This window comes from Desmodus rotundus, chromosome 13, assembly GCF_022682495.2.
Source record: "Desmodus rotundus isolate HL8 chromosome 13, HLdesRot8A.1, whole genome shotgun sequence".
Classification (NCBI taxonomy): Eukaryota; Metazoa; Chordata; class Mammalia; order Chiroptera; family Phyllostomidae; genus Desmodus; species Desmodus rotundus.
In genome coordinates this window covers 838,927-851,002 of record NC_071399.1, presented here as the reverse complement: position 1 = coordinate 851,002, position 12,076 = coordinate 838,927, and the positions used below count along the sequence as shown (strand labels likewise).

The 12,076-nt window shown below is 52.2% G+C and overlaps 1 protein-coding gene across 1 annotated transcript in view; it reads left to right on the top strand.

Annotated features, from left to right (window-relative positions):
• CSMD1 (CUB and Sushi multiple domains 1) overlaps window positions 1–12,076 on the top strand; it is a 1,050,215-nt gene that overhangs the window by 956,871 nt on the left and 81,268 nt on the right. The window contains exons 38-40 of the mRNA XM_053916503.2: window positions 9,165–9,283; window positions 9,575–9,644; window positions 11,324–11,440. Of these exons, the coding sequence (XP_053772478.1) occupies window positions 9,165–9,283; window positions 9,575–9,644; window positions 11,324–11,440 (306 nt within the window). The remainder of the gene's footprint in view (window positions 1–9,164; window positions 9,284–9,574; window positions 9,645–11,323; window positions 11,441–12,076) is intronic.

Genomic DNA, 12,076 nt, shown 5'->3' with positions numbered 1-12,076 from the left:
AGGGGAAGGGAGGGAAAAAGGGAGGGAAACATCAATGTGTGGTTGCCTCTCACACACACCCCCACCCTGGGGACCTGGCCTGCAACCCAGGCAAGTGCCCTGACGGGGGATCGAACCAGCGACCCTTTGGTTCACAGGCTGGCGCTCAATCCACTGAGCCACAGCAGCCAGGGCTCATAGTTATTTTAATGGGATTGTTTACTATTTCCATCACATGAGTGGGCTCTGAGTCTGGTTCTGTTATTTGCTTCATCTCCAGGTAAAAGGTTGTCTTTTTAGAGATGTGGACAGTAACATGTGTGCCCGGGAAGGGCACAGGCTTCGGTCCAGTCACTGCGGCCACCCACCCAGAGTGGGGTGGGTCTGAGCCCGCTGTTGCTATAGTTCCTCGCAGGGCCTCCCAGGCTCCGAATCCGTCTAGCAGGGAGCTGCCTTGGCCATGTGCCATGTGCTCAGTGTGATGGCTTTTCTCTGTGTTAGCACCGCACCTTCCGCTTCGGTCATCCCCGAACACCTCTCCAGGCAGGTGGCCCCTGCAGACTCCTGCCGCGCCCTGGAGGGGCCGCTGCTTGTCACTCATGCTGGAGCCCCGGTCACTGTTCTCCAACTCCTGCCGCTGTCAGACACCTGGGCGTCTGTCTGCACCTGGGCGCGGGGTGAGCTGTTCCTGGAACTCCTGCCCTCCCTCCAGCTCCGTCAGATACTCCCTGAGGTGGAACTCGGAGGGATCGCTGCCCGTCCCCAGGCCTGCCAGGCCGTGGTCTTGCAGTGACATCGGATCTGAAGCTCATGTCAGCTTTCTCGCCATCGGCAGGCAGGGCCCCTTCTGTCCCCGTCCCTGAGCGTCTGGACGTCAGTTCTCAGCAGCTCGCTCAGGTTTCGGTGCTGGTTCTTCCCTGTGTGCATGGCGGCTCTTGTCCTCATCTAAGGTTCTGGCCCTCAGACAGTGGGGACCGTGCAGGTGGACGGGAGCCTGGGCCACATGGGCCCACGTACAGGGAGGGAGTGGGGGAGGGAGGGAGAGGAAGTGTGACAAGCAGAACGCAGTGTTACAGTTAGTACACAGCAGGAGTTTGAATCCACCATTTGCAGTTCTTGGAGAAAAAAAAGAAATTCAGATAAAAGTAAATGTAGCCACTCTTTCATTACTCGAATTGAATGCTAATTCTTTAAGAGCGAGAGGTAAATGGAGATTTTTTTCACACGGTAGCATGCTTGCAAGTTCAAGGTTAAGGTCATGATTTGCCATTATAAAATAAGTATAAAATATTTCAGTAATATACTAGATTTCATTTCACTCAGATTTTAATATTTTCCAATATTTATTTATCCAGAGCAGGCTGTGATATAGTGGTATTATTTCAAGTTCAAGTTCAAAACTTATCGTACACAATTAAGTCCTTCTTCTGGATAGTCCTGCAATTGCTAGTTAGGTATATAGTGAAAAAATTCCATACCGTGAATGGGTAGGACCGCACTGAGAAGCTACATAGTCAAATGAATTAAAAATTGAGATTGCTCAGCTTTGGAGGAACCAGAGGAACTTGTCTGCTCTACAGATATTTGGCACAGCTTAAAATAAAAAATACACATGTAGCAAGGAAGTTATTAAAAGGAAGAAACTTTTAAGAGGCAACCAAACTAAAGAGAAAGATAATGAGTGTATGAGCCAGCTATTTTGAAAGAATCGCTATGATTAGGCATTCAATTTAGCTTTGAGTTTCTGGGAATAAAAGCAAAAATGGATACAGAATTTATCTAATTAACTCCATTTAAAAACAGAAAATACAGTAACCAAAAGTGATGACGCCCTTCTGTGTTTGCAATCACAAGGGAAGCTGTCTCCAAAAACGGTTTTCTAGACGACGCAGCCGTGGCTGACTCCTCTAGGTTTCTGATCTAACGCCGAGGACGAGCCACCTGGCCTGCGTTGCTGTCGCCCAGCGTCTGTGTCCACGGTCCACAGGGGGCTTCCCTACAAGGCCATGTTACCGTGGCTGCGCCTGGACACACCGCCCCTCCTGCTTGTCTTCAGTGACTGGTTGGGCTTCCTCCTTTTCCTCTGTGTATGTGTCTCAGCCCTGGGCCGGGGGAGGGCCTAGTGAGTGGGGATTCACATGCAGGAAGTCACTGGAGTCTTCTGAACCAAAAAGCGCTAAACGTGTTGAAAAGGATGTTCTCCTAATTGAATATTGGCAATGGGGATCACCCCTCTATAATTATAATACTCCTTATAAATACACACAAAGTTTAATGCGTGGTTTAATGGAAATAAACTATTATTTCAATAACACAAATGAGGTCCCCACACTTGAATGGTAATCACAGGACATGAGACAGGACAGAGATGGCCCCCCCACGACTCCCGGGCATCAATGGGCCCCCCACCAGTGCCACAGGGCCCCAGCCCTTCCACCAGCATCACGCCAGGACCCCGACATCCTTTCGGGGCTGTGCTGACGTCATCACCTTCATCTCGGCCTGTTAAGCCCCTTCTCGAATTTATCTTCCCATTACTCAGTCGATGACCCATAAGCGTTTTCTAAATGCACTTAGTTCACACACTCTCCTGACTCTGTCCGTGAACGCCGCAGTCTGGTGAAGGGAGAGCGTGTCCCTTGCTCCTCATTTCATAGCAGCATTTTTCTTTTCATCCCTGACCGCTGCGACGTGGGTGGTGCGTTAGTTAGTGGTGGGAAACGTGGTTGAAATGTTTGTTTGTTCCAGACTGCCGCTGGAGTCTGTGTGTCTGAGAATGGCGGAGAGCTAGACTTATGGGAGTCTAGTGCAGCACTCCGTGATTCCGGGGCCCAGGCTGCGTGTGAGTGCGCTCGCTGCCATGAAACACTAGCGTGTGGAGGGGAGCCTGGCTTCTGAAACCGTGGAGTCACAGTGGGTGTCTGAGCCCGGATACAGAAAACGTGATGGGAAAATATGTATCAGATATGGAGGAGACAGTATCCACACATACCGATTCTCTGGGCACCCCAGCTGGGTGAATCCAGAGTAGCTTCCTTCTCCCTAAAACATACTTCAATAGGCCCGCATGCAAAAACACGTTACTTTTTTGACAGCTTGTGGTCATTTGAAAATGATGATTATTCTATTTTTTAAATTATTCCTTTGGTTCTAGGATCTTCTTAACTAACCCAAAATTTGAGATGCTATTCCATCAGGTGTACCCCTTGGATGTGAAAGCTTGCGACATCCTCTATTCTACAGTCAGTCTCGAAAATGTGCCCTGGGAAGGCTCTAGGGGACAAAGGTGCTAGAAATGGAGCGAGTGAGGACGTCTCACTCCGTGACTCAGCGAACCAGCCAGTGCTGAGAACCTCAATCCCACCAGGCTTGTGAGGAGTCTTTGAAAGTGGGCGTGGACTTTAGTGGATTGGAGTGTTTGGTGAGAAACACTTGGAGTGTCAAAATTTGCAGCAGTTTGAGAAGGAGAGGTGAGGCAGGGCTATTTCCCATCCCCCTAACTCTTGGGCCCCCCTGCCCCCGCTCCTCAGCGTTGTCTGTTCTCCGTCCTGCAAGGTCAGCGACAGTGAAGTGCAAGTTTCCTCCCCTCCAGGGCTGCCACCCCCGCGCACCATCATCACGCAGTTCTTCCTAAGGGGCCTGTATCCAGGGGGGAGGGCCTCCTAACACTCCTCGTTTGTTCCCTGATTTCATTTTTAAATATCTGTTCTCCTAAATCTTGTCATTCTCATGAACAACAGCCATAACTTCCCACTGGATTTTCTGTCTGCCTTTTCCAACGCAGAGCCACGCTTGGGCTTATCCCCAAACGTCTCTGAGCAGAACCATGCCTCCTGCTAAATCCCCTGACACGGGTCCCACGTGACATGTCAACCAAGCCGTCACCAGTTTTCCTTGTGAACCTGGCCAGACGGAGCCCAGCGGCTCCGTGTCTGTTTTCACACAAAGGCTTCCCGTTCCTCTGTGCCCTCGAGAATCCTCCCCACGCTCCCAGATCGGCTCAGCCCAGGCTCGTGTCTGCGACCTCTACCTTTTATTAGCACTTGTTATCTATGTGCTCCAGTTATCGCACATGTTCACTCCCATGTCCTCTAAACACAACTAAGTGCTTAACTCCTTGGGATCCCAGAAAATATCGAGCGTCTCCCACTACCCACTTCCTGGCATCTTGCAGCAGAACCCAGTAAATTGTGTTGGCTTCCTTGTTTATTTTCAGATGATTCGACCAGTAGGTTATTATGTCCAATTCGGGGGAAAAAAGAGATTTTAAAGAGATAAGGATATCTTCTTTTCAGTACTCCATTTTAAATAGAAACTTACACGATTTGCTGGTTTAAGACGTGAATGATTTTTAGCTCCTCATCTCCACACACTTACGAGCTATCTTGCATTTTCTGTAGATGCGTGCGATGCCGAGATCCACGCAAAGTCCCATTCAGTGCGGCTGCTGGTCCTCGGGGGGAGGAATGCGAACGGCTGTGTGTCCCACCATCGCACGCATTAGATGTCCGTGTTTCAACTGATAACAACCCCCATTGGTCTCTCCGACACATAAGCAAAGCCACTTGAGGAGACTGACAAGTGGCTGTCCTCGCCCTCACGCCAAACCCGAGGGGCCTTTTTCTCTCGGAAACCCTGGGGGCAGACGATGACCGCACCTGCCGTAGGATGTAGTTCTGAGTCGCTGAGGCTGAACTCGAGTGCAGTGGTCGACGGTGGAGGAACACGAACAGCACCTACCGTGTGGGTCTCCCTGAGCGGACCTGTGATTTCTTTGTCCACCTGTTCTCCGACTCGTCGTCTGCCCTTTCGAGCGGTTTCTGAGTCACGGGTTTACGGGGAATATCAGCAACGCTTCTGTCGCAGGTTGTGTCAGACCGGTAGTGCAAAGAGAGAGATTTGTGCAAAGGAGTAGTTACTGTTTAATTAATTATAATAAACAGTGCACGCCACACACTTTTCAAACGTAAAAGCAGCCTGTGTGTTTGGCAGTGCGCCGGAGGACCGGCCTGGCATTGAACGTCCCTCTGCCTGTAAGCTCCCCAACTCCCGGGCCCCGCCCCGTAACCCACCTCTTTTCATGTCTCCTTTGGCTCTGCTTTCCTCTCTCTTTGGTCATTTTCTTCATTACTGCTTGGAGCCCTCCCCCTTGGAGTGATTGATTTTTGAGTTGTGAAGTCTAAAAACCATACACCAGCAGTGTCAATCTCTTTTTCACCGGGGCTGCATCAGCCTCGCAGTTGCCTTCAAACGGCCGAGTGTAATGTTAGGGCTGTGCAACTGTGACTGCTCCTTAACAGTTAAGCGAGAGCTCGGCGCCGCCGCCAGGTAGAAACAAGGTCCCGGGCCGGACGTGGCCCGCGGGCCTCGTGTTTGCCACCCGTGCCCTACACTCTACCTCTCAGAATGGGGCCTGCGCCAAATTGAGAGAAAAGGCTCAAAGTTATTTCAACTGCATCTACAAAGGTCTCATTTTTTCGGCTCAAAACATCCGACAAAAATTGCGTGTTTATCACGCTTCAAAATCATTTTCAAGACTTCGGCAACCTGAGCTGTGCTGGGTAGATTCAGACTGATGGCTACAGAGAGCCAGGGAGACAACTCTGCGGCACGACTTTCACGTTCCACGGTCAGACCTGGACTTCCTCACGTTTGTTGTTTTCGTTGTTTTCACAGTCTCTGCTTCCGCGGGCTAGAGGCACAGAGATAAAAGCTTCTTCTGCTTCCTCCTAAAAGTGATCACAGTTTTATAAATCGGCAGGTTTCTGAAGGTCCCAGCTTTTCCACTCAACCGGAGCCGACATCCACGGATAAGGCGGGGTAAACGCCCTGGCTCACGAGACACTCCCTCTGCTGTGTTGCTTCTGTCCAGCAGGAGGCGGGCCCTTCGGGAAGCACAGCTGTCCTCCTGTCTGACCGGGGCACCCGGTGATTCCTGTCAGGTGGTCCGTGAACAAACGCTTACAGGAGCATTTCCTTACAGCCTTTGCTCCCGCACCTGCGACGACACGGGGTGTCGGCGATGACACGGGGTATCAGTGACAACACAGGGTGTCTGCGGTCTGCACTCCGAGGGAACCGGGCGCCCTTTCTGTAACACAGGCACTTGCGGGGTGACAGTTTGATCTCCCGGATTTCTGTCCTTCTGAAAAGGGATTTGGGGTTTTCCTGTCAGACGGTGGTGTTTCACAACCTTATTTTAGGAGGTCTTCAGAGCAGTTCTTTATTTGTATGTATCTTTCCGCATGTCTGCTTTTGTGCCTAAAATACCTTTTAAGTGACAGATGTCTGTCACTTACACGAGACGGCCACCCGGGATTTAACGGCATTAGTGATCGGCTTCGCTCACCTGAAACATCATTCCTCTAAACCGCTGCCCCAAACGAGGGTTTGCGAAAGGGCGTTCTCTTTTCAGATGCTTCAGAGACAGACCGTATAGTTACACACCGAGGGCCACCTTCGCTCCAGCTCATGCGCATCGGATGCCACCCTGCCTGCTCTTCTGGTCTCCTCACATCTTTATCTCCTGTTTTGGTTAGAATAGTGACTAAATGCAAATAGTCTCACCTTCCCTCTTCCCCCAGAACTCCTCGGCACACCCCCTTCCGTCTGCCGGAGGTCAGAAAGTTACTTGTTCTGTCTTCTAAGCTACTGAGGTTTTGCACACACCTTGCTGTTGCCACCTCGCCTCCCTCTCGTTTTTGTGTCTTGGGCTGGAACGCGCATGGTGGATCTTTCTCTAAAAGGCACCCCCTCCCCCAAAGCACAGGTGGGTGCCTCGCGTGCCCAGCATGCACTGTGTCCGCGTCTGTCCCCTGTGCCTGAGGTGTGGTTTCCAGACAGGAAGGCTGCACCCCACTCGTGACGTAAATCCGCTCTCGCTGCTGCTGGGTCATTCTCAGTGCAGGCGGCAGATGCCGCAGATGAGGCTGGGAAGGAAGGTGACTCCGTCTGCAGTTCAGATGCCAAGACCTGCGTGTGACCTCTGCCTGGGATCTTCCCACCCCACGCCGATTCCAGGAATGTTCATAGGTTTTTTATTTATTCAGAAAGCTTTTGATAATCCTGCGAGTACAGCTAGAAATGCAGGTTATGTTTTCACAGCCGAATTGGATTTATATTCACATTTCGAGGAAGAACAAAAGAAGAATAAATCAATATACAATAAATGCAGTTAAATTAACACATAATGAACAAATAGAGTAAGTAAACACCCATTACTCGTAAAGCAAGGGGGACTTAGCAACTAAATTTAATTTTGAATCACTTGTTATAGTTCTTTTAATTTCAAAATGTTTTTTCTGTTCACTTTGTGCACTTGGGGGTCTTCGCTGCTCTCTGGTCTCCGTCACGGCCAATGTGAGTGGGAAGTGTCCCCCGGTGACACTGCGTCATCAACGTAAACAGCCTTTCCCCTGCTCCAAATTGCAGTTAGAAATGTCACACCAAGAGAATTTCAAGTACGCTTTTTTCAGGGTCAGATTAAAATAAAAAGTGATGACGGTAGCTGATCTTGCCAGTACTTGATAGGACAAAAACGTGAAGTTTAAATACCACTGTAATCTGCACTCTGAGGTTAGAAAGATGGATAAATTAGACAGATTCTAAGGAAACACCTGAGAAGCCCAGGCAATTGTATCTCTTTCATCCTTAGTAATTTTATGGGCTACGAAAAGCCCCCAACGTGCTAGGAATAGAAAGTATTGCCACTTACTGCCCACGGCGCGTCCTACTTATTAACGTGCAGCCATTTAGGGAGAAATCCGTTTCCACTTAGAAACACGTAGTTAACACCACTCAGACCTGCTCCTCCCAGGCAGAGCCGCCAGGCCGCGGGCCGGGATCAATCACCGGTTAGCACAGCCAGTGGGCTGGGGCAGCCCCTCTGACACAGGCGTCCCTGGCGGACCTGTCACTGCCACCACAGGGAGCAAAGACACTTCCTGCCCTTTGTTTGGTCTCTCAGGTTTGGGGGGGGAGCGAGGCCAAGAGGTGGGGCTCACCTCGAGGACGTGCGACTCTCGGGGACAGAGTGCCGTGAAGGGCTCGCTTGGCCGGGCCAGGGTCAGGCATCTCCACGCCTGCGCGCTCCCGGAGGCCGGGAGTTGAGTAGACAGGGCATTGCCTCTCCGCTCGGCAGACGTGCCTGTGTGCCCTAGTGGGGCACCTTACCTGCCACCGGGACCGCCTTGGCCTTTGCCTGCATCTCCGATGCCGGAAGCCCTGCGAGGATCAGAGAAAGCCAGGCCTCTCCGCAGGGACCAGCCCCTGGTGTGTTCTTCCCGGGCTGGGCTCTGGTGCCTCCGAGGCCTGCCCGGCCTGCCCGGTGGGCAGACGCCCTGGGCTGGTGTCGGCTCTGCGCTCACCCGGAAGCGCCCTGTGCTTGCTGTCTGCAGTCTCAAAACTGCTAGTAATTTTCTCCCTGACTTTGGGGGTTTTCAGTGAAGTCCGATGTTGCGTATTTTGTTTATGGGTACGGTGAGGGTGTCTATGGACAAGTGTTAAATAATACTTGGAAATAATTTCGATGGCATTTTAGGCCGAATTCCAATGTTCTGGGATATATTTAACACATTGTTAGGGCCTTCGCTAAAGGCCATTTCCTCTAGGAAAGTGCCGGTCACATCTTCAGGGCCTGTGCATGGCGGTGTGTCCACCGAAGACTGTTCATGAGAATTATTTTCTGCTGTCTTCAAATGGGCAAGTTTAAACATGGAACATCTGTCCCTGGGTTAGTTTCCTGAAGGAACAGGGTTCCCAGATTCACACTGAACATCTTTCATAAAGACGGTTAAGTACGTTTGAAAGACAAGACACGAGAGAACTATCATGGGCTTTTGCTCCTGACAAGGAACCTGAGTCTTTAGGGCTCTTCAAATTGCATCTGCATTCGAATGTACGTGTTTTATAGGAAACGTAGATGTCGCAAGTTTCACTTCAAGAAATCAAGAATAACATCAATCTTTAAAACAAGATGCATCGACATTAAGATGAAATAAAATAATATCTAAGAATTAGCTCAAAACTGATTAAGTTACTTAAAGTCTTCTTGGCAGGCCAACAGGGAAGAGTTAACGCCTCCGCCCTCCCTGCAGGGGGCAGAGCAGCAGAGAAAACTGCTTTCTCAGTCAGATGCCAGAAAGGGGTGTGTGGGGCCTAACCCTCACTGTGTCTGCCTCCCGCAGCCGTAGGCCTCGCCGCGTGCCAGGAGCCTGCCGTGCCCAGCAACGGGGTCAAGACGGGGGACCGGTACATGGTGAACGACGTGCTGGTCTTCCAGTGTGCGCCCGGCTACACGCTGCAGGTAGGTCACCAGCTGGCCCCTGTGCCGCTCGCTCAGTCTCCGCCCCTCGGTTTGGGAATCAGAGGCGTCACACTGCTGGTGCCAGGGGCCGCCTGGCTCACAACGTGGAAGCGGCTTCTGAGTGGTGGAGAGCTCCCCTGAAGTCGAGCGTTTGGTTTTCCTAGTTATTTTCTCTCAAAGCGGGTGTTCCCCTGGTGGCTACGCAGACGAGACTTGGGGGGCCAAGTCATCGGAAGCCGCACAGACGTGGCCACGGGCACAGCGTGAGTCTCCTGTCGCCTGTCTCTGCAGGGCCGCTCCCACATCTCCTGCATGCCGGGGACCGTGCGGCGCTGGAACTACCCGACCCCGCTGTGCATCGGTGAGGACACGCCCCGCCACCACACGCTGTGCATCCGTACAGTCTCCATCAGCACGGGCACCTCCTCAAGACAAAAGACCTGTGCCCCAGCTTCTGCTGGTGGCTCCATGATTGGGCCCTGGGACCGCACCTCTCCCTCTGCTCTGTCCCCCACACTGCACTGTGTCTGTCCACCACAGGCCCCACCCCCACAGGAGCCCCCGTGCCCGACCCTCCCCGTGCAGTGCCCTGCCTGCCTCAAAGGCCCCGTTAACACAAGAGGGAGGGTCCGTAATGATGATCCAGCCTTTCAAAGATTCACTGTGATGTATATTGCTGTGTTTCTGCATCACTTTCAATTTCCCCCAGTCACGCACACACTCCCCAGTGAGTCACGGGTTCGCCTCCAGGGCAGGGCCTCCCCCTTCTTACCCTCGCCTGCCCCGTCCCAGGTCCCCCCTTTAGGCGGGACAACAGAGCTCAGGGGAAGCTCTCACCTCCTTGTGTGTGTGTGACTCGCTGTCTCCCATGCTGATGTCACGCCATCACACACGTCATTCCCCTCCCTGTGGCCCCAGGGGTCTCACAGCCCACAACACTGTCGGCACACAGTAGGCCTGCAGTCATTCTCATTCACAAATGACCAGTCAGGTCTGACGATCACAGAGCATGGATTGTGACGATGGTCACTCGGTCACTCCTCACGGTCCCTCCGGCCTCAGGCCCAATAACTCCTGGGGACCCACTCAGAAACCTCACGGCCAGGGACCGGGTGGGGGGCTTCAGGTCCTCACTAATGAACAACTGACCACCTTGAACGGGAGACAGGTGGAGCTACGCACAGAAGAAAGTAAAACTGAACCAAGCCACTCGGACCACCCAGGCTTCACCCCCATGAAAGCCCCACCCGGGGGCATCCCTGTCGTCTGCTCCTGGTCACGATGTCATATCCGTCCACTAGCGAGCAGTGTCCTTTGTGGCCGGCACGCCGTGCGTGTGTGTAAAGGTGGTTTCTTGGTAAAGAGGAGACGTCGAGGCGGCCACACCACCTGAGAAGGTGGAGCTATGTGTGTGGAGATTTAAAGCTCCCAAGCGATTTGAGGGAGAAGGGGAACAAGGGCCCCGATAGGGGGGTCACCTGCTCGCTCCCTGCTTTTTCTTACGCAGAACCTCACCCTTGTTTAGTGTTAGATGCAGAACGCTCCCTGGTATTTGGGGATGAAATATTTAAACTTTGACCTGAAGTCCACTCACGAGGAGAATTCATTTGAATAATGTCATTGCTGGGACTCCGTGTGATGTGAGCAAATGTTTACGTGAATAGTTAGCCTCTATTAGCCAACCGCGATGGATGTTTATCTTTTATTTAACGTGCCTCGCACACGAGCAAATCAAAGATGCACAACAGCTTCCCTAACACCTGCTGCTCCTAATTCTTCACGAGGCACAGAGCAAGGTTTTGTTCGGAAACTCACCGTGGCCCACAATAAATACCAAGACCGGGTGACAGATCGGAGAGATGGAAAGATTGTTGTTGTTTTAGCTGGTGGCTTAAGATTAACTCGAGCTGGGGATTTGAGGGCTAGAAATCCATACAGAGATGACATTTTGCCTACTGGATCTTGCAGATCTCTAGCCTATTTCTTTAAAATAATAGTACTGACGGAGAGAGTTGATTTCCAACCTTCTTCACTTGGCAGCGACGTGCGGCGGGACACGGAGCAGCATGGGCGGCGTGATCCTGAGTCCCGGCTTCCCGGGCGCGTACCCCAACAACCTCGACTGCAGCTGGAGGATCACCCTGCCCGTTGGCTATGGTGAGTGAGGGCGCCTCTGGTACTGAAAACTCGACCCTGTACCCTGTGTCTCAGCAAGAGTCCAGCTGAGTAAACGGGGGCCTTGCTCTGTGGACGTGCAGGGTCTGCGATGGCGGGTGGCCTGCAGGTTGAAGGGAAGCTTGGGCAGCCCTGGCTGGTGTGGCTCGGTGGATTGAGCACCAGCCTGAGAACCAAAGGGTCACCCGTTGGATTCCCAGTCAGGGCACATGCGTGGGTTGCAGGCCAGGTCCCCAGTAGGGGGCGCAGGAGAGGCAACCACACACTGATGTTTCTCTCCTTCTCTTCCCCCTCCCACCCCCCGCCACCCTCTGTCTCTAAAACTAAATAAATAAAATCTAAAAAAACAAAAACAAAAAAAAGCTTGGGCAGAAGGGCTTGCAGAACACACAGTTATTGGGAACATGGGGTGAGCTGTGCGGCTGTTTCCAAGGCAGGTGGAGTTAGCGGAACGGTGATGTGTCGATGCACAAAGCCCAAAGCAGAGCGTCCCGCACAGGACTAGCGACGTCTCGTTGAAAACCCCGCCTCTGTCATCTGGCCGCGGGAGTCAGGGACAGTCACTGTTGACTTCGAACAGTCTTGGGGCCTTTGAGGGGGATGGCACATTTAAGTATT